Source organism: Petaurus breviceps, unplaced genomic scaffold, assembly GCF_028583685.1.
Source record: "Petaurus breviceps papuanus isolate PSGF00001 unplaced genomic scaffold, PetGlider_PUasm1.0 91133, whole genome shotgun sequence".
Lineage (NCBI taxonomy): Eukaryota > Metazoa > Chordata > Mammalia > Diprotodontia > Petauridae > Petaurus > Petaurus breviceps.
Window position 1 is genome coordinate 70,916,022 of NW_027187419.1, and position 23,245 is coordinate 70,939,266.

General features: G+C 35.7%; 1 protein-coding gene across 3 annotated transcripts in view; it reads left to right on the plus strand.

Annotated features, from left to right (window-relative positions):
- NBEA (neurobeachin) overlaps positions 1-23,245 on the plus strand; it is an 809,664-nt gene that overhangs the window by 110,861 nt on the left and 675,558 nt on the right. For all 3 annotated transcript variants that reach the window (XM_069079971.1, XM_069079972.1, XM_069079973.1), the window contains exons 2-5: positions 1,712-1,943; positions 4,952-5,052; positions 5,304-5,399; positions 18,606-18,727. In XM_069079971.1, the coding sequence (XP_068936072.1) occupies positions 1,712-1,943; positions 4,952-5,052; positions 5,304-5,399; positions 18,606-18,727 (551 nt within the window). The remainder of the gene's footprint in view (positions 1-1,711; positions 1,944-4,951; positions 5,053-5,303; positions 5,400-18,605; positions 18,728-23,245) is intronic.

Below are 23,245 nucleotides of genomic sequence, written 5' to 3' on the forward strand. Positions count from 1 at the left end.
TTTAACCTTTATTAGTTAAGTTATAATGTTAAATCTCTTGGGATACTTACTCTCCACTAAAGTTTATAATTGTAACTTTTCAATTTTTTTTTCTGGAGAGGGGAAGGCAAGGCAGTTGGGGTTAAGTGATTTGCCCAAGGTCACACACCTAGTAAGTGTCAAGTGTCTGGGGGCAAATTTGAACTCAGGTCCTCCTGACTCCAGGGCCAGTGCTCTATTCACTGCGCCACCTAGCTGCCCCTTGAAACACAATTGTATTTAATTTTTTAATGAAAGAAAATTGGACAAAAATGTTTGAAAATGTTTCAAAATTGGTGGTTAAGGCTATCATTTAAAACAAACTTAAAATATTTTAAATGAGGAAAAGACTAATAAAAACAGTCTTTTTAAATTAGAGAATAAGGAAAAATATGTAGGAGAAGCAGGCAGGAGAGATAGGGAGAGGGAATAAAAGGGAATGTTTGGGGAGTGGAAATTTGCAGAAAGAAAACATAATGTAAGTAGGAAGATTTGGTCAAAAATTTTTTTTTAAATGATGAAGAGAGAAAAAGCTAAATGCTGAAGACCTTGAAATAATATTTATAAAACATTGGAATACTTTTTAGTAGGCTTTTTTTAAATGAAAATAGGTGTTAGTTATATGAAATATTGGACTCATTAAAAAGCATTAAAGAAAAGCTGCTATTATGCAATTGTAGTTTGAACAAAACCCCATTAATGATTCCTGGCAGGTTATTTTATGGAGTTTCTAGATTAGATAAAGTAGTGAAATATGACATATAATAAATCATAGGTTTAAAAAGTTTTTTTTTTTTTTAAGTAGACTCAAGAGGGGCAGCTAGGTGGTGCAGTGAATAGAGCACCGGCTCTGGATTCAGGAGGACTTGAGTTCAAATCTGACCTCAGACACTTAACATAATTACAAGCCATGTGACTTTGGGCAAGTCACTTAACCTAAATTGCCCTCCAAAAAAAAAAAGCAAATAAAGTAGACTCAAGTTATTGAAAGAGTGCTTTATTCCCTTTTCTGTTCTGTTCTGTTCCGTTCATGTTTTCTGTTTCAGTCTCAATTCATTTGTACCTATGGCTATGACATAGGTACAAATTTTGTTTGATTTTAATACAGTAGAAAAAGTAGAAGAGAGAAACTACAGAATAGTCATATTTCTGGACATATTACATTATCCAGTGATAGTTTTTATAATTTGTTTTCTATTAAATTTTAATAGTCTTATTATGATTGTGATATTAAACTAAAACTTCCTTCAGACTGTAAGACATACAGGAATTTTTAAATATAATATCATATAGCCTTTTGGGGATGCAGGGAAGTCATTCCATTTTGATGTTTAAATTTATATTAGACTAATATGTGTCCCTTCTCTTAGGGATTAGAAATATATCTAAAGTTTATATCCCCTTCAGCAAACATGATAGACACTTTCTATTGGTATATGAACTAATGAACAAACTGCATTTTTAATATTTTCTTAAATAGGGTGTGAGTGTGGTGCAGTAGAATGGGTTCAGGATTTGAAAAACTGATGTTCAAATTGTGATTCTGCCACAATTTTGTATCTGTAAAATGAAGAGGTTTTACTAGATGACCTCTGAGATTCCTCCCAGTTCTCAGTCCATTTCTATGACCTATGATATTTTTAAAAGTAATATCAGATTTTATATGAGTAATAGTTTTTATTTTTTGTTTCAGCTTGTTGGTGGGGAATTCGATTTGGAGATGAACTTTATAATCCAGGATGCTGAGAGTATAACATGCATGTCAGAGCTTTTGGAGCATTGTGATGTAACATGCCAAGCAGAAATTTGGAGCATGTTTACTGCCATTCTACGAAAAAGTGTCCGTAATTTGCAGACCAGCACAGAAGTTGGCTTAATTGAGCAAGTATTGCTGAAAATGAGTACTGTAGATGACATGATTGCAGGTATGAGTTATATGAGAAATGTGTGATTTTAGTGTTCATAAAGATTGAAACACATTATGTTTGCTACTTGAAATTATGCAGATTTATCTGAAACATATGGAACAATATTTATATTTTATTTTTAAAAGGAAATCATGAAATCAAAAGCATTTTCTTCATTAGATTTTCAATAATTTAGTGGAGATAAGTGAATTGTTGATGCTACTTGGTTAAGAACACATGGTATTTTGCTATTCTAGTTTTATTTTGTCAAAGTATTTTCAATTTTTAAATATCTGCAAATCCTTTTTGGAAACTGGGTATAAATGATATTTTATACATTTGATCTAGGTTGTATAAATCCATTTTCTCTTGTGAATTTAATCTATTTCATGAGGAGATTATACATTTGGGAAAATATAATATTTGATAGGAAAAATAAGAAGCTGCTGGGTTGTTTTAATTAAAAAGTTCATTTTACTCAAAGTTTTTTATCTTATTAATAGCTAACTGACTTCCATAGTTTCTTTCAAGCAAATATACATCTTTGTTTTTAGGATGATTAAAAATATCTCCTTTTTTATACCCTTCAGTGATTGATGAAGCTAAAGGAGTGACTGATACCAATTAAATACCAGATAAAAACAATTATTTGACATTTCACTTGTTCTCAGGATATTCTATCAGTTATGAAAAAAGAGTTCTTATAAGTAAATTGGGTTTTTTTCAGGTTTTACATGATATCATTTAATCTTTGCAAACAAAAGTTTAGTTTTGAAATATATTTTCTCTTTTCAGAGTACAGAGTGAGCATTGAGATAGAATAGTATGCTTTTTAGGTCACTGTTGCTTAATTTGCCTTTTTTTTTTCCTTTTTGGAGGGGGGAAGACAGGGCAATTGGGGTTAAGTGACTTGCCCAAGGTCATACAGCTAGTTTTATGTTAAGTGTCTGAGGCCACATTTGAACTCAGGTCCCCCTGATTCCAGGGCTGGTGCTCTATTCACTGTGCCACCTAGCTATCCCTCACTTAATTAGTCTTTAAGAGACTTTTCCTTTTTGAGGTTAAATTGATAACAGTATAAAGTTTGTATATTGATATGGTTTAATACTATATCATAAAGTTTGTTGATTTACTTACCTTCCTCATTTCCCTCCCCGCCCCAAAACTCTTCTTGTTTTGTTTTGTAATATGTCTTTAACTTTTTCATAGAGACTGAAATGGGAAGGAAATAGTAATGAGAATTTATATAATGCTTTATGACTTACTAAGTGCTTTACTTATGGCAACCCTGTGATATAACAAAATTGAGACTCTAAGAGGTTAAAAGATTTGTCTAGGGTCACACACATATTAAGTGTTGAGAGTTTGAACTCAAACCTAGACCTTCTGACTCCTCTACCATATGCAATATTCTTTTAAAATATATTTGCTAACAAATATATTTTAACTGAAATATGTAATTGCAATAGTAACTCACTTGGCATATGACATACTTAGGAGAAGAGAGAGTTTAGTTTGTTTAAAAATATCGATAGCTGAATTTGGGGAAAATTTTTTTTTTTACAAATTCCATTTTTATTTTGTGTAAATTGATTCCTGTTTTAAAATGAAATGAAATTTTTCAGTAACTACTCCTTTACTACCCTGTACACTTACAACATTTTTGTAGTTCTTATCAAATTATATGGCTTTAGGAAGATGACTTCAATACTAACCTGTCTCATTATTCCAGATGCATTGATTACATTGATTACTACCTTACATTGATTACATTGATTACTATCAGCCATAATCTTTAAGGTACTTCAACAAAAGACTCCAGATTGTATTGTTTCAGAGGATGAACACTCAACTGCTAGTTCTGATTTTTTCACTTGGCATTGTGAAAGATTACACCTTATAGAAACTCATTCATTGTGCCATTAAAATGTCCTTATTCATTTTCCATTCTCCAATAATATGTGCTTTGTTATATGTTCATTTAAGGGTCAATTATTTGCTGATATGAGGATGGTTAAATATGAAACAATTCAGAGCCTTGAACCATTTATATACATTGTAAAAATAGTATTAACATGCCCCCAAATTATATATGAAGAGATATGATTGCTGGAAAAGTTTTTAGAAAATATTTATTGTTTAATTGAGCATTACCAGAAACTTTTCAAAGTTTGTTTATGTACAAATATAACAAAGCCTAATAAAAAAGTTAATACAAATAAGTGGATGCTTAAGTATTTCAAGGGACATTTGAAATTTTTTTTTTTTTTTTTGCCTTTTGGAGGGCAATTGGGGTTAAGTAACTTGCCCAAGGTTACATGGCTAGTTTTTTTGCGTGGGTGTTAAGTGTCTGAGGCCGGAACTGAACTCGGGTTCTCCTGACTCTGGGGCCAGCACTTTACTTGCTGCGCCACTTAGGCACCCTGAAAAATTTCTTAATAGTGTTTGTGTTAAATGTGTAATTTTTTTCATTATTTGGTAAACTTATGATATATGCTATATATTTTAAAGGAACTTCATGGATATAATTAGTAATGTATTTTCGTGGCTTTTGGAAGTGAAGAAATCCTGTTGCACAAAAATATAATGTTCAGAGCCTATCATTACTTTAGAAAGGAAGTTGCGCATGTGGCATAGTTAATTCTTAGTTTAGGTTAAATGCTAAAATTTTGTTATCAATAGTATTTCTAACCCATTTCTCTTCATAATTGTTGGTATATGCTCAGAAAGGACAACTTTAACTTCTAGAAGACAATTAGTCTTCCAGAAGCATTTTAGATATTATTTGTAATGAAAAAATATTATTCATAATAAATCATTACTTGAAGTCCATATTACCTGTGCTTCTGCTATTTATTAGGGTGTTGTTCAATAAATGACTGTTGTCACAGTGGATATTTATAGATATTCATGTTCTGATTTATTAATGAAACTTTTTAATAAACATTTTTTCTTTCATAAAAATATTGCTTTGACTAATTCTGGGTTGCAACTAAAGTTCAGAATAACTTTATTTTCCTTTGAAGATCTCCTGGTTGACATGTTGGGGGTTCTTGCAAGTTACAGCATTACTGTCAAGGAGTTGAAGCTGTTATTCAGCATGCTTCGAGGAGAAAGTGGAATCTGGGTAAGCTGTAATGAGATAGAGAAGTTTTAGGTATCAGTACATTAGTGCTTGTGGTTCAATAAATTGTCTCTAGAGAGCTATAAACTTAAATTTTTAATGTTAATTGAATGTTTCTCTAAAAGAAATTTTAGCAACTGATTTAAAATTAATTTACTGTTTAGTTGGAAAATGGTCTTTTGGCTAACATGGCATGTAAGATATTATTACTGTCCGGGTACACTGACAGTTTGTCTATTTTATTGTTTCCTCAGCCAAGACACGCGGTTAAATTATTGTCAGTCCTTAATCAGATGCCACAGAGACATGGTCCTGATACTTTTTTCAATTTCCCTGGCTGTAGTGCTGCAGTAAGTTTTTTAATGAATTTATTTTTAAAATTAAATAATTTATTTTGTCATGGAATTTTGCAGTTGTTACAAATATCAGTTATGGTACCGGTGCTTGACATTTTATAGCACAGGAGAGAAAATAGAGCACCAAAGTTTAGGTAGAGTCACACAAACAAACAAAAATAACTGATTGACTGAGGAGCAGAAGGAAATGTAGAGGACTGATAACTCTCTAGCCAACATTTAATTCAAATCTCAGGGTTGAATCAGAAAGTAGAAAAGCTTAGGTTTTGCTCTTTGTGTAATATACAGGAATAGTGAATTGATAATTAATTTGTCAAATTATGAAGTAAGGGCAGGCACATGTGGTTCTTTGTGTACTCACCAGGAAAGACCATGTTTGGCAGCAGAAAACAGGGAAGACATAACTATTTAATTAAATACACAGAGTATGGGGTAAAAAAAAAAACCCAAGACCCAAAGCTTATAAAGGTGAAGACAAATGGACAAGAAGTACAGAAGCATATGTCATGGGGATGGGATGGCGTGGTGAAAGAATGCAGGCACCATGGGAAAGGATGGGGAGGGGAAGAGGTAGAGATTATCACTCATATAACAGTAGATTAGAGTGGGGAGCACCGGGCAGCAGGACCTGATGGAGGTAAAAAAGTGCTTTAGGGGCACGAGTTTGAGGTTTCATTTTTATAGGGTTTTGGAGGGAACAGACTCTTAGCTGTGCTACCTTGGGATTAGACCATTAACATATACAAATTATCTCAAAATTATCAGTAAACCTTTAAAATTGTCATCTCAAGGTTATTAATACCTTTTTGATGTTCTTCTGTTCTGGAACTGTGGAGATGTGGAATTTGTTTGGAATTTACGTATCACAAGACCAGAACCCTAACATTAATACTTAGCAATACCATATTACCAGGATACAAATTTTGGTTAATATATGATACACTTAGTAAATTATGCTCCTTTGATCTTTGGGACAGTTTGTATGTGACTTTTAGGTTTCCCTCTGCAGTTTTATTTCCTACGCATTACCTCTTTATACTGGCTGCTTATAAACTTATCTATTTTACTGACTAGAAATGGGAATGGGCTTGGTTAGGGGAACCAGACCATGATGCAATTTTAACACAAATAGGAATAGGTCTAAGAGAATATTATTGACATGTTTAATAAATACTTGACAACAAATTGACAGAAATTTTTCCTATTCTGTGCCCCCCTCCCCCTTTCCCTCTCATGTTCTTTTTCTGGAGTTTTAATAACCTCACTCCTTATTTTGATTATTTTCTAGATCTATTTTGATACTATTTTATCTTTCTGCCTTCTTATTTTTTACAGTTCTTACCCATCTCTGATTTTATCAGTAACCCCCTTATAGCATCTGGAACATCGAAGACAGAAAAGTACAATCTAAATGCTCTTCTTTCAGTTAGTTTTATTGTGGTGATACAAAATGAGAAGTTATTAAAATTCCTGATGGAACTTGACTATATTAAAAAAAGTTTTTTGTCATCAGATAAAAATTACTATTACATTAAAATATGTAAATAAACAGTAGTATGTGTGTGTGTGTATGTGTGTGTGTGTGTGAGAGAGAGAGAGAGAGAGAGAGAGAGAGAGAGAGAGAGAGAGAGAGAGAGAGAGAGAGAAATTTGTTGAGTTATATTTGTAGTTTTGATTGGCTTGTTTCTGTTTTGATCTCATGAATTATTGTGTCTAGATTCTTTTTTTTTTTTTTTTTGGTCACAGCTTTCAGGTATTTCAATGATTTCTTAAATTTGTTCTCAATATATTACAATTTAGTTTTTTTTTTCCTGTGAGATGTCTTACATTTTCTTCTATTTGCTTTTCAGTCTTTTGACTTTATTTTAATAATTCTCATTTTCTTATGGAGTTGTTGACTTCTATTTGGTCCTTTCCAATTTTCAGAGAGTTTGTTACTCAGGTACCTCTTGTGCAAGTTTGTTACTTGGATACCCCTTGTGCCAGTCTGTTAATTCCTTTTCCAAATATTTCATACCTCATTTCTTTTTCCATTTTTTCCTCTAATGTTCTCATTTCATTTATGAAATCATTTTTTTGGTTCTTTCTAAAACTCATGATGAAGTAAGAGTTTTCTTCTAGGAATTCAAGTTGAATTTGTGCTCTAGCTGTGTTTTTCTTTGAGGCTTTCTTTGTAGATGTTTTTGAGTCATTCTCTTCTGGTTTTGTGTCTTGAGCATTCTTGTCACCACAATAGCTTTTTTAGGATTCTTTTTTCATTTGCTCATTTTTCTAGCCTGCTTTCTGACTTTGGACTTTATGTTAGAACTAGGCTCTGCACAGTTCTGGAGGGAATGTCTGAGCTGTTAATGCTGCTACTTTCTTTAGTTATTGAGTATTGTGTTGTTCCATGCCCTCAGGGGCAGTTATGTCTGGGAACCCACAAGCTTTCAGTGTTCCGAAACTGGTCTGGTTCAGAGTAAAGTCTGATTTCTGCCACCATGGTCTCAGCTCTGCAAGTTTCTGATCTGAGTTTGGGTCTGGATGCAGCTACTTTCAGTCAACTAGCACACTCTCCTTGCTCAGAGAGAAAGCACTGTAAACTTTCCTTTGGATTGGGATTCTTGCCACACTTATTCCTCTGCAAGCCTCAGATTAGGTTAGATTCTGGAAATAAGACCTTGCTTTACTTTTGGGGTCAGAGCTACATAACACTGCTTTCTTCTTAAAATGTGTTCCTTATTGGATGCACAGGATAGGTAGGACCCACCACTACCACTCTTTCTGGACTGCCACTCATAGGTGTAGGTCCATTCCTATCTGCCCTGGATTTGTGACAGATCTAGTTGTTCCTGGCAGTTATCAGGAGGGTGGACCCCCTTCCCCAAAATGTATTTTCACCTCAGTGGTGATTGTGGAAACTGGGGTGAAATCAAGTCTGGTTTCTTGGGAGTCACTGCTATTCCCAAATCTTTTGGGGTCAGAGCCTGGGACTGTCTTCATCATCATTTAGTAAAGTTAGGGATCGAGGTGGTGGTAATTTGACTTGCCTGGCACTTAGTGTCTCCTTTATCTCTCTTAGGGTTCTCTGCTATTGAACAGGTTTCTTGTGGGATTAAAAAAACACTATCATTGTGACATTTCAAATAATGAATTCTTTTCTAGATGTGTTGAGTTTGAAAAGCCTACAGGCCATTCAGTTTGAAACATTGAAGAGTGGGTGGTGATGTTGGACTGAAGTTGAGGGGGAAAATGGGGCTGGATATATAGATCTTGTAGTATTATAAATAGAGATGATAAAACCTGTGGGTTCTTATGAGATCCCTAAATGAACGAATATAATAAGAAAAGAGTGACCAAGACAGTCTTGGAGTAAACCCAGTTGTTCAGTTGTTTTTCAGTCATGTCTGACTCAATTAACTGTAAGCTCATTGAGGACAAGGACTTGTAGGCTGTAGAGGCCTACAAGTTTGTATCTGAATCTTTGGCACTTAGCACAGTGCCTCTTATACAGTAAATACTAAAAAATATTTTATCTGTCTAAGCAATTTGATTTTATTATTCAAATTAATTTCACCAAATGTCTGTCATTTTTGTTCAGTCATTTAAGTCATGTCTGACTCTTTTACCTCTTTTGGGGTTGTCTTGATAAAGCATATTGGAATAGTATACCATTTCCTTCTCCAGCTCATTTTATTCATGAGGAAACTTGAGGCAAACAGGGCTAAGTAACTTGCCCAGGGTAACACACCTTGTGTTTAAGGCCAAAGTGTTTAAGGTATTTGAAGCTAATTTGAATTCAGGTCTTCCTGACTCAAGGTCTGGCATTCTATTCACCTTGTGCCACCTTGCTTCCCCATACCCAGTTAGGGGAAAATATGGATTGTGAGAAGCAAAGGAGAAATATAAGTGAGTAAGAGAAGCAGGTTAGAGTGTGGTAATTAGTTTGTTATTAGTTATTAAATTAGCAGTGTTAAATGCTTCAAAGAAGGCAAGAACTATGAGGATTGTGAAAGATCATGAAATTTGGAAGTTACGAAAAATTTGGTAACTTTGGAGTGAGCATTTTCTGATGAGTGACAAGGTTGGAGACCATACCGCAAAAGGTTGAGAGGTAAGTGAGAGAAGAGAAAGTAGATACACATTAAGTATAGAAGGAGAAAGAGTTTCTATGGTTTTGTGAGGAAAATGGGTTTTGCATAAGAGGCAGGTAGGTGATAAATGGTAGAAGTGCTAGAATTGGTGTCAGGAAGATCTGAATTTGAATTCTGCCTCAAATACTTATTAGTTGTGATTGTGGGCAGGTCACTTGACTTCTTCCCCAAAATTGACATCGAGGGCCTTTCAGGGATACATCTGAGGAAGATGGGACTTACAGAACCAGTGGAAGTGATTACTGGGAGTAATTTACTCTTAGATAGATTTAAACCTTAGGTAGTAGAGGTTAATAGATAAATTAGAATGGTGAGTGGTTCTGCCTTGAGGTCTGTCTTGGAGCCATCATCCTAGGGAAGTGGGCAATCATTGACTAGGGTTTTTAACCTGGGGTTTGTGAATTAAAAAACCATCAATAACTATATTTCACAATAATTGGTTTCTTTTGCCAACCTCTGGATTTTATTTTATATTTAAAAACATTCTGAGAAGGTGTCCATTGGCATCATCAGACAACCAAATGGGTCATGACTTGAAAAAGTTAAAGAACCCAGTTCTGGGTTCATGCTTGCCCTTTCCTCTGGGCTTGGGGGACTACTCTTTGAATGTTATCTTCAGCTGGTTTGGAATCCATCTTTTGTTGTATTACCATCCAGGGTGTATTTCTCCACAAGAATAATATGAAATTCTTTATGTAATGCATTGCAAAAATCTACTGTATCTGATGTGCCAGGGTAATAACCCTGTCAGAAAAGGAAACAAGGTTAATTTGGCATGCCCTGTCTTTGATGAAACCATGATGGTTCTTTGTAATCAACATTTCTCTTGCTAGATTTAGCCAACTATTCCATGAAATATCCATTGTAGAATTTTCCAAGGAATTAAAATCAAACTCAGCTGGCCTGTAGTTTTCAGACTCTCTTCATATTTGTCTTTTTTTTTTTTTGAAAATTGGTACATTTGCCCACCTCCAGTTCCGTGGTACTTCTCCTGTTTTCCATGATCTTTCAAGACAAAAGTGAGTGTGACTTAGCAGTCACATTTGTCAGTTCTTTCTGTATCTGAGGGGATCATGTGGATCAAATGACTGACTAGAGTCCATCAAGGACAGCTAGGTACTCTATTTCTATCTCCTTCCTTATCTTGGTTATCAGCTTACTGTTACCCATTTTTATTCTGATGTTTTCAGTTATTAGCGTTGGCAGAGAAAACAAAAGTAAAATAATTAAAAAGCTGTGCCTTCTTTCTGTTGCCACTTATCATCATGTGATCTTCTTCAAACAGTAGTTCTATTCCTTTTCTCATTCTTCTCTTTTCACTAATGCAGTTTAAAAAAAGAAGGAAAAACAACCTAACCCCCTTTGTTGATGTTCACTTCCCTTGCCACCACTTGCTAATTCTTAGATTAAACACTCCTGGTTCCTTTAAAAAAAAAAAAACAACAGAATCATTCCATACATATTTATCATTTGTTACTTGCCCTCACATTGCTCTTTTGTTTGTATCTTTTAAAAAATTGAATTGCTTGGGTGGCTAGGTGGTGCAGTGAGTAAAGCGCCGGCCCTAGAGTCGGGAGGACCCAAATTCGGTTCTGGCCTAGACACTTAACACCCACACAAAAATACTGGCCGTGTAACCTTGTGCAAGTTACTTAACCCCAGTTGCCCTCCAAAAAGGTAAAAAAAAAAATTGAATTGCTTAGTGAGGTTCTATCTACCTGCATCACTCTCTTAAGACAACTCCCATTTTTTTTCTCCTTGTTTAAGTTGTTTACCTTCATTTTCTTTTTTTTAAGACACACACCAAAGACAAATACAGAATAGAGAAAAGAAACAAAAACATATCATAAACTTAAATAGTGGAACTTAAATACAAAATATAAAGAAAAAAAACATGTTATGTGATTAACAGAACATAGGAGAGGATTCAAAATATGTAACAATAAATTTTCATTTCAAGGAAGCCTGCATGATAAATAACACTAGTTGTGTTGATAGCTGTCCATCTTTTCTTTGCTTCCTTGTAAGTTTTCTTTTGTTTTCTGCTGTGTACTTTTTTACTTTGTTCTCTCCCTTCCCCCTCCCCCTGCCTCCAGAAGGCTACAATTAATGGTGAATATATTTCTCTATAATTATAGATATATACATACATATATGGACATATACTTTCCCAAACAAATTCTACTCCTGATCTTTGTTTTTATATTTGTGTATGTCTTTTGTTTCCTATCTCTCCTGCCTCCTTTACTTTACTTCTACCTACTACCTTGCCCTCCTGTTACTTGCCTACCACCATCCAAGGATCCCTCCCCTTTCCTCCCATTCCCATAAATCTTTTTTTTTTCTTTTTGGAGGGGGGAGGGCAGGGCAATTGGGATTAAGTGATTTGCCCAAGGTCACATGACTAGTAAGTGTTAAGTGTCTGAGGCTGTAGAACTCAGGTCCTCCTGACTCCAGGGCCAGTGCTCTATTCACTGCGCTACTTAGCCGCCCCCCAGTCCCATAACTTGAAACATCCTTCTGTAACCCCCTATAACCTATTCCCTAACCCTGCCTTGTCTTCCTGTTTTCATTGATCTGAATGCTGTTCTATACCCCCCTTTTACCTATTCCCTTACCCTCCTCTCTAAAGATCCCTCCCTTGTTCTCAGCCCCCTCCCTATCCCCTTATCATTTTATTTCTTCTGAATTTAGAAGGCTTTTATACTCTTCTAAATATATATGTATTGTTCCCTCTTAAACCTATTCCCGATGAAATTAGGTTACCAGAACTACCATCCCTCCTCCCCCATCTAATTCCTCTGTATTAATTCTTCCTATTGCACCTCATTTGTGTAAAATAATTACTCTTTTTATCTTTTCCCAAATGGTTTTACGTTTTAAATTTGTATCAAACTTAGGTTTACTTCAGTCTTTCTTATTAGCTACCTAATTATTAATAATAATCTTAGACATATGTTTTCTGTTTTACAAACATAAAAAGTAAGCGATCTGTTCTTATTGAATGTCTTATAATCAGTCTTTGGTATGTACCTTATGTTTCTCTTTTTCTTCTGTCAAGTTCAAGGTTTTTTTTTTAACAAAGTCTTGAAAATCTGATAGATAATCAAATGTCCTTTTTTTAAAATTCAGGATTATGTTTAACTTTGTTGGTTATGATATTTTTGGCCAGAACCCCAGTTCGTTTGTTCTTTGATATATAGTGTTCCAAGATCTGTGGTTGTTTAATGTGTCAGCTGCTAGGTGTTGTGTGATTCTAATTGTGGCACCATCATATTTATATTGTTTTATTTTTGTTGCTTTTAATATTTTATCCTTGAGCTGGGGATTTTGGAATTTGACTATAATATTCCTATGAGTTTTCCTCATAGGATCTCTTTTAAGTGGTGATAGATGGATTTTGTTTTCTGTTTATACTTAGTCCCCTTGTAATGCTTCAGGATAATTTTCTTATATTTCTTATATTATTGTATCAAGATTCTTTTTTTTTTGATCATAGCTTTCAGTTAGTCCAATTATTTTTGTTTTCTCTTCATCTATTCTCCAGACCTGTTATTTTTCTTATGTTTCACTTTCTCTTCTGTTTTTCCATTATTCATATTTTATTTAATTATTTCTTGATCTCTTATAATTTCACTGGCTTTGCCTTGCCCAATTCTAATTTTCAAGGTGTTATTTTCTTCCTTAAGATTCTGGATTTCCTTTTCTAATTAGTTGATTTTCCTTTCATAATCTTCTTGTTTTTCTTGGATTGTTCTTATTTTTCTTTTTTTTCTTTAGTTTTTCCTCCATCTCTGTCATTTGATTTTTAAATTCTTTTTTTTTTTTTTAAGATCTTCTGTGAATTGTTTTTGGGCAAGTGACCATTTGACATTTCTCTTTGGGGTAGAAGGGTATTTCTTTGCTTCAATATCCTCCTCCAAAGATGAACCCCTGTCTATTCTGTTCCCATAATAGTTTTCTATGATTGAATTCTTTCTCCTTTGCCATGTTCATTTTTTATAGTAATAGCTTAATTTTTGTAATCATCTCCAGCCTTGGGGTACAGGAGATGGTGCCTCTTGTCCTAGATCTTCAGTTCTCCCCTCTAGCCTGGAACCAAAGTCACCTCCAACCTCCTGTATAACTGTTCACAATCAGGGTCTTTCTGCCCCATTTCATCTCTGCTCACCAGGCTTGTGCTCTTTCCTTCTTGCGCCTCAGCTGCTCTCGGCATCACAGCTGGTTCTGGCATTCCTCGTCAACAGAGGTTCCCTCAGTCTTCCCAGGCTGAGATATCCAATGCCCCTCACCATCCCAGGGTAAAAGTTCCTGTGACTGGGAGTGAGGCAGCCTCCCAAACCAACTAACCCCGGGGCTTGCTGCATTTTTTTAAAGCAGATCCTAGCCTGGAAGAGTTAACTCTTCACAGGGACTAAACCTGAGGATTTTTCTTCAGATCTTCTCCAATTATCCCAAAAGGACCCCTGTTCTACCCCTATTCTTATTCATTTTGACAGTTCTCTGTTCACCATGAGGTGCTATTTCATCTTTTTTTGTGGGGAAAATCTTGAGAGCTTGGAATTTTCTTATCTTCTCTGCCATATTCCCAGAATCCTTTTTTCTCCATTGTAGAATTTTTGACACAAGATCCTACTTATCCTTTCTTTGAACCTTTTGAAATCTGCTTCCCAGAAATCTAGAGTCCTTTAGCATTTTTTGCATCAGTAATTCCATTTAATAGGTCAAGTTCAAGATGCTTCAAGCTGTTTTTTGTGTCATGATTGATTCTCCAGTGTCTTGGGTGGTTCTCATGGGGAAGGGAAGCTTGAGTTGACTCATCAGGCAGGACAGGAGAAGCATTCTAGAAAAGGAGAAAGGTGCACGAGTGCTTATAAGTCTCCAGAGGCTGCCCCAGCTTCTACCAGGCATGGAGTGGGGATGGGAGGGAGTTGAAGATGGTGGGAAGAGAGCCTAGCAGTAATGCTTTCTCCATACTTGGCAGCACCAGCCCAGATTTGCTCAGTGGTGTCATCTCCTGGGTCCTGTGGCAATGCCATTGTGTTTCAGGGTAGTGCCTCATGGCATGGCCTTAGAACTGCTGGTGGTAGCTTTCTAGCCTGCACTGGAGTACTTGAAGACCCAGAGGGCCATGCCCATGAAGCAGGTAGATAGTGGGATCATACTCAGGGAGAGGCTCAGGCTGTAGGAGGCTGCTGCTTATGTGTTTTGTGGAGGTAAAGTTGTCCAGAAACCCACGGGAACAACAGGCATCTTAGTACCTTGTCTTTAATCTTTATCTTTAGGCAGGCCAATCTAGCTTGATATAATAAATCATCTTGAAAATGAGACAGTAAAGAAAAAGAGTCAGTAGATAGCATGTGACTGGCCAATCAAACCACCTCAACCATCATCCTCCCTCAGGTACTGGTAAGAGAACCCAGGACTCTGGAGAAAGCAGTATTCTCCAAAATATAGACCCTTCTTCCAGCCCATTCCTCAAAGCCATCATCAAGGGAGCAAACCTTGTGGAGAAGGGATCTGTAATATTCATTGTCACTAACAATAACCCTGACCAAATACCACTACCAGGCATGTAAACCCAAGAAATTTGGGAAGTATTACCCCAATATCACCAGTACTGCTTCAAGCCTGGTCTGTAGTGCTCTAGTCCAGGAACTCAACCCTTATAAAACTATATGACGTGGCAATTTCTCCAGGTGTTGTATATAGTTTGTGCCTCCTCAACATCTGAAACTACCAAAGACCAAAAAAAGTTCCTGCCACAAAAGGCTTTGGCACTGTCAAGTGATCCAACACTATAATTTTATTAATGGAAAATTATTAAAGAACATATATTGCCATTTGTTTTGCCTCTCTGTCCTACCGTGTTTCCCCGATAATAAGACGCTGTCTTATTATTTTTTTTTTGGACAGAAAAACGCTAGAGGGCTTATTTTCAGGGGAGGGCTTATTTTAATGAACATTGACAGCAATTTTAATAAACAGGTAAATATGAACAAAAAAAGTACCTTTATTCAATAAGCAAATCACTGGGGAAGAACAGGATGACGCGCTCACTGCTGCAGCTCTGATTGGATGCAGCTTGGAGCGCGGCGTAGCTCAGGGGATCACCTTCACTACAGTAGCAATCTCAATAGGACTTATTTTCGGGGGAGGGCTTATTTTAGAGGAATCTTACACAGTAAGGGGAGGGCTTATTTTCGGGATAGGTCTTATTATCAGGGAAACACGGTATGTATTATGGTGCTTTTCTGTCTGACTTGCATCTGAAATTTCCTATATATTGTACCTCTCCATTAAAATGTTAGCTCCTTGAGAGAAAGAACTGTCTTTTCTATATGTATTCCTCTGCACCTAGTATTACTCTTTGCACATAGTACTTGCTTAAGAAATAAGTTTTTGTTCATTGCCAAGGTCTCATCAGGCTGTGGTGTATTCATAGAAAAGGGGAGTTTGGAAGGAGAATCAAGTTTAAATGGTGGGTATTATAAATTCACTTTTGGATAAACCAAGTCTAGTCTTCTTGTAGACAGCAGGGGGTAGACTTGTCTAACAGGGATCTGTAAATGGGGTACCTTAACTCAGAGGAGCAATTAGAATTTACATAGATTTTGAAGTTATCTGTGTAGAAATGGTAATTTAACCTATAGGATTGCCAGGTAAAAAGCTTAGAGGGACAAAGAAGATGGCCTGGGATATTTCCTTGGAAAGACTCTTATTCTTAGAGGGTAGGAAGAAAATAATGAGGAGACTGAGAAAGAACCATCAGACTGGTAGAAAGAGAATTATTCTTTTTTATATATATGTTTAAAATGTAAAGAACTTTATCCTGCTTTAGAAAAGAACATATCTTTTCAGTTCATTCAAATTCTGTAAGTACTTTTGAGAAACTATTAAATCCTAAAATTATACAAAATGTAAGCATGATCCCTACTTTCAATATGTTAAGAAGACAAACAGAAGTATGAAATAATTTAGAAACTGTATAAGAATGTATACTTTCAAGTGATAAACTTCATTTAGCAATGTTCTAGACTTCATTGGAGTGACTGATAAAATACTATGTTTTTGTAGTGACCAACACAAAATTTGTTGGGCAAAAAACTTTTTGTTCAATTCTAGTATTCTTATGTTGAAGAAGTTATAATAGTCATTATAGACATTTTGATGTTTCTAGCTATCTGGGTCAACCTAAGATGAATCTTCTGGAGCTCATAATTTAAAAAATTTTGAAGTTTATCATTAATCAAATGGTGAAATGAGCATTCAGCAAATATGTGAAAATCTCCTATACGATAGTTGTAAATACAGGAAAATAATATAGGGTTTCATTAATAATTTTGCATGTAAGGAATTTCTTTAAAAAGAAATTTTTTTTAAAAAGCAATTGGGGTTAAGTAACTTGCCCAAGGTTACACGGTCAGTTTTTTTTTGTATGGGTGTTAAGTATCAGAGGCCGGAACTGATCCTGGGTCCTCCCGACTCTGGGGCCGGCACTCTTACACACTGTGCCACCTAGCCGCCCCAATGTAAAGAATTTCTTTGGTGAAACATGTAATTAGCATAGTTTTAGCTACTATATATCCAGTTTCTGTGTCAAATTTCTTATCTATCCTCTAAGCCAGTGGATATAGAAATAGATCAAATAGAAATGGATCTTTGCAGACTGCATATTGACTTAGAAATTATGAGTTTATCTCGGTTTTATTTTATTTTATTTATTTTCTTAGATATTTCCTCATTACATTTTAAACTGATTTTGATTTTTCTCAGGAATTTTGCTGTCATTTGGGCAACTTTGATATCTTAACCAGCTGTAGATATTTGTTAAATAATGTTTTGATCCTATCAGATTATGGTATTTTGTGGTCAATAAATGTTTTTCCTTCTCATTTTTACATTCATGGAAAATAATATGGGATGTTATTATTCCCTTTAGAGAAATTTTATCAGGCTTTGCTTTGTTGATAAGAATTTTATATAATTAGCATGTAGACTGATAATTGAAGCAAGACATTCCTCAGTATGTGATTTGTATAATACTTTAACAAAAATTTAATTGCTTAAGAATTAGGGCTTTTATTCTAATTATTTTTTTTTTCTGGTTTATGCAAACCAGATTTGGAGAATGAAATTGCCACCATTATTTATATCAACGTGGAATATGATATGTAACTGTCTCTTCTCTTGTAACCCTACAACCTCCTACTTACCACCTACATGCCCCCACCAGAGACCAGTCCCTGGTAGAACTTCAGCCTTTGGAGCTTTACTTTCAAGGAACATTATTTCTGGATAGTCTCACCCAAAGTTCACTTCACTTCTTCTTCTCTGACCCCTCCCTACAATTTTCCTCATTACTCAAATACATAATCCACACTATTCACTCTTCTCCTCTCTCCTTCCACTTCTGAAACTGTAAATCATTACCATTGAACCATAAACATGATTGAAACATGATTAAGTCATTGGACGATGATTAAATCTTGTGTGTGTGTGTGTCTGTGTGTGTGTGTGTGTGTATGTGGTTTCCCCAAGGAGAGCTTAAGCTTTGACCTTCTAAGAAATGATTACTTAGTGATCCCTTGGTATTAGGTGGTATAAGGTGATGAACTTCTGCTTTTTACATTTTTAGAGAAGACTTTTAACATTATTCTTTTATTCCTCTTCTCTTAAAAAAAGGTTATTGCTACAATATGCCAAAGAGATGTAATACTCTTTATTTCTAACCCATAAGCATCATTTCTTAAAAAATTTTACCTCATAATTATATTTCCTAATATTTTTTCATGGCAGAGGTAATGAATTAACATTTGATGGTATTTTTTGCATTTTATTTGTATGGTATGTATTCTATATTATTACACATGCCATTGTTTATGTGGAATTACACACCTATATAATAGAGGTACATATTCTTGTGCAGTTTTAATAAATATATTAAATATGTTACAACTCATGTAGAAATGTTTGATCATATTATCACATATTTCCTTTCATTGTTAATTGATACTTTTCTATTTTTCTTTTTTCTTTTTCTTTCTTTCCTTCTTTGGGGGGGTAGGCAATTGCCTTGCCTCCTATAGCAAAGTGGCCTTATCAAAATGGGTTTACACTCAATACTTGGTTTCGTATGGATCCATTAAATAACATCAATGTTGATAAGGATAAACCTTATCTCTATTGGTAAGTAACTTATTTAAATCTAAGCATATATTTAACAGTCTGTTTTACTTAGACCATTTATAAGAACACATTTTTGCTAAATGAATAATTCACACTTATATACATCTTTGTTTACAATAATTGGTTACAACAATCCTTTAAAATAGGTATTATTAGTCCTATTTTACAGATGAAGTAATAGGCTCAGGGAGGTTAAGTGACTTGACCAGGATTATACAGACGTTAAGTAACTTGAATTTGAACTTCACTCTCCTTACTAAAATCACGTGCTATTTCCATTATGGTTTGCTGCTTCAAATACATACAGATAGTAGATATGAAGAGAAAAATGAAATCCTTGCATTTTTTTTCACATGAATTTGAATATATGTACATATAGTGATTTTTCTAGCTTTACTTTGCTATAGTCAGGTCAACTACATTATCCACCCAGGCTTCTAGGGGTGTAACTGAGTGGTTAGAAGTATCTTTATCTAATGCTACTGACTTAAGCTCACATTCTGCTCTGTTCATAGAGCCAATGTTAATAACCAATAATTTGTTAATAGCCAATAATTAACTCTCCAGTTCCATTTAAAACAGTTAGCATCCATTAGCTTTTGCACAGGAGTATTTAGTTTGAAGATATAGCTAGAACAGAAGTATAAACATTTCCTCCAACACCTGTCCAGGTACATTTTTCCTCATACTATCTATGACTGTAGATAGGGAGCGAAGGCTCATACTTACTACAGTTTCAACATAGCATTGATCCCACTAAGTTCATGTTCAAGGGAACCATTGCTACTGGATGATTCCCTATCCTAACTCCCACAGAGCTTTGGTGTTTGACTGACTGCAAAACCCAATTTGGATTCTTCTCATGGACTGCCTGGTGACTTACTTCCGTGACCTCTTGAAATTTATAAGATTGTAGCCATCTTCATCCTTTTTCTCCCCAGAGCAGAAAGAATGGACATAGCCACAACAGGGCTAACAGCAGAGCTGAGCTTTCTTGGGTTATGCTGTGCTGACTCAAGTAAAGAGATAAAGCCTCAAATCTTCACACTTGAATGTGTAAATTGGACAATAGGTCCCTGCATCCTAGCACAGAATGAATGTAAAAGCTACATAGTAACTGTTTCTCTTTTGGTCAGGAACCCTGAGGGTCTTCCCCTTCTAGTTGGAGTTAAAAAAAAATTATTAAAGGGTCCATCCCTTGAGTAACTACTTAAAGAGGCCTATTCACTCAATGGGTGTTATCTCACTCAAAGTGAGAACCTGAAAAGACCTTAGCCTAAAAGGGCCAGGGTCTCCCAATGCATTTGGGCCATCTCCAGTCATTCTGATGAATATCTGGTCACTGGACCCCGATGACTCTAAAGGAAAAAGAGAGTCTGGTGACCTTGCACAGCCTTCCCTCACTCAAATCAGTCAGCTGCAAGTCATGTCATCCTTTCTCTGATGTCATAGTCCTCTGTGAGAATGAAGGACATACACAACAGCAGATGATAAAAAATCAGACCAAGGTAGAGGGCTGGGCTGACTAGTACCTTTTGAATGAAACTCTGATCTGGCTCTGTTTACAGTCAAAAAGATACCTCTTCACCACCTGATCAACAGACAGGAACCAGTGACAGATTTGCGTGAGTATGTATGTGTTTGTGTATGTGCATACATGCACACTCACACATACATACATGCGTACATACACAGTCATTCTAGAATTTTCATATGAAAATGGTTTTTGGAATTTTTTTTTATAGTTAACCTTCAGAACTAGTCCATAAAATATCATATAATAAGTATGATAACTTTATAGTTTTACCTCTTTCATGACTTAAAACAGTATAATTCTAGCTTAACTACTAATAGCATTGGTTTTTTTTTTTTTTGAGAATTGCATTGATTTTTAATGTTATTTGATTGTTCCTATGTCTAGCTGCTCTACCAGTACAAGTTGAGGTTGGCATTTTCTTTGCAATTTATAGTCTTAGAAAGTTGCCTTTTAATCCTGAAAGATTGAGTGACTTGCTCAGGGTTATACAACAAATGTGTCAAGGGACTTGAACCCGGACTTTATGCTTCTGGGCCTATCTTTCTGGCCACAATTGCCATTTTGCCTCTCTAAAAGCTAGCTTTTGAAAGAAATCATGACTGGATACCATTACTGGAATTATTACAACTAATAGGAAACAAGCATTTATTAAGTACTTAATTACTTTGTAACTGTCTCAGATCATGAGTTTTCTTATTGCAAAATTTAGCCTTAATTTGAAGAAAGTAGGGAAAACCACCCATATGGGGGCAGGTAGGTGGCGCAGTGAATAGAGCACTGGCCCTGGAGTCAGGAGGACCTGAGTTCAAATTTGGCCTCATATACTTAATACTTACTAGCTGCGTGACCTTGGGCAAGTCACTTAATTGCCCTGCCCTCTAAAAAGTAAAAAAAAAATAATATCCCATATAAATATGAAGTGAAGGTGGTGAATAGGTTTAAGGGATTTGATCTGGTAGATAGAGTACCTGAAGAACTATGGACAGAATTTTGAAACATTTTACAGGAAGCAGCAGCAAAAAACATCCCAAAGAAAAAGTTTAAAAAAGCAAAGTGGCTGTCTGATGAAGCTTTAGAAATAGCTGAAGAAAGAAGAAAAGGGAAAGATATATTCAACCAAATGTAGAATTCCAAAAAATAGTAAGGAGAGAGAAGAAATTTCTCTTAAATGAGCAGTGCAGTGAAATAGAAGAAAATAATAGAATGGGAAAGACAAGAGACCTCTTCAAGAAAATCATAGATATCAAGGGAATGTTTTATGTAAAAATGGACATGATAAAAGACAGCATGGTAGGGATTTAACAGAAGCAGAAGAGATTAAGAAGAGGCAGAAGAATTAGAAACCAAATTGCCAACATCCACTGTATTATTGAGAAAGCAAGGGAGTTCCAGAAAAAAACATTTACTTCTGCTTCATTGACTACACTAAAGCCTTTGACTATGTGAATCACAACAAAATGGGACAAGTTCTCAAAGAAATGGGAGTGCCATATCATCTTACTTTTCTCCTAAGGAACCTGTATGTGGACCAAGAAGCAACAGTTAGAACTGAACATCAGACAACTGATTGGTTTAAGATTGGAAAAGGAGTGTGACAGAGTTGTATATTGTGACCTTAAACTTATATGTAGAGTATATTAAGGTACAGAATTCCAGGCTGGATGAATCAAAAGCTGGAATTAAGGTTGCTGGGGGAAATTTCAACAATCTCAGGTATGCAAACAATACCACTTTGATAGCAGAAAGTAAAGAATTAAGAAGCCTCTTGATGAAAGTGAAAGAGGAGATGTAAAAGCTGTCTTGAAGTTTAGCATTAAAAAAAAAAATCTTGGCAACTGTTTCATCACTTCCTGGCAAATAGAAGGAGAAGAAGTAGAAGCTGTGTCAGATTTTATATTGGGTCCAAAGATCACTGTAGATAGTAACTTCATACATGAAATTAAAAGATGCTTGCTTTTTGGAAGGAAAGCTATAGCTAATCTGAACAGCCTACTAAAAAGCAGAAACATCAACTTGCTGACAAAGGTCCATATAGTGAAAGCTATAGTTTTTCCAGTAACAATGAATGGTTGTGAGAGTTGTATTATAAGGAAAGCACAGTGCTGCAGAATCTTTACTTTAAAATTGTGGTGTTGGAGAAGACTTTAGAGAGTTCCCTTGGACAACAAGGAGATTAAATCAGTCAATACTTAGAGAAATTACTTCAGGCTGTTCACTGGAAGGCGGAATACTGAAGCTGAAGTTTAAATCCTTTGGTCATATAATGAGAAGACAGTGCATATTAGAAAAGCCCTTATGCTGGAAAAGATTGAAGGCAAAAGAAAAGGGAATGGCAGAGAATGAGATGGATAAATAGTAACATGGAAACAAGGAACATGAGCTTGGACAGACTTCAGGAGATAGTGGTGGATAGAAGGGCCTGGCATGTTATGGTCTATGGGGTCACAAATGGGACATGACTGAAGGACTGAACGACAACATGACAAAGAATCCTGTTATGTTCTGGGGATTCAAATACAAGCATAAAGAAACAGTGCCTACCCTTGAAGCATTTATGGTCTAATGGGAGAAGGCAGGATACAAAAGGGACATGACAGGGAGCAGTAAGAGAAGGTACCTACTAGCCTGACATGTCAAGGGTCCCGAGAGTCTGAATCAGAGCTGGGAAGGATATGAAGGATGGCCAGTGTAGCCTCTGCTGTACAATGGAGGCTCCAATAGAAACTCAGAAAGGGGAGAATGGCAGGATGAAAAGACCCCAGGCTCTGAGGGAACTTCCAGATTGAGATAGCTGCTGAGGAATGTAGGCCAAGTCCAGGGATTTGGAAGGAGAGCCAGAAGGGGATTGATGGAAGGCTGACCTGTAACCTTTTCTAAACTGGAGGCTTGGGAGTTACTTAGAGTTGAGACAAAGGGGTCTAAGCACAGCAAAAAGATGTTTCAAGCTGAGAAAGCCCCAGGTGCCGAGGAAAATTTCAGAG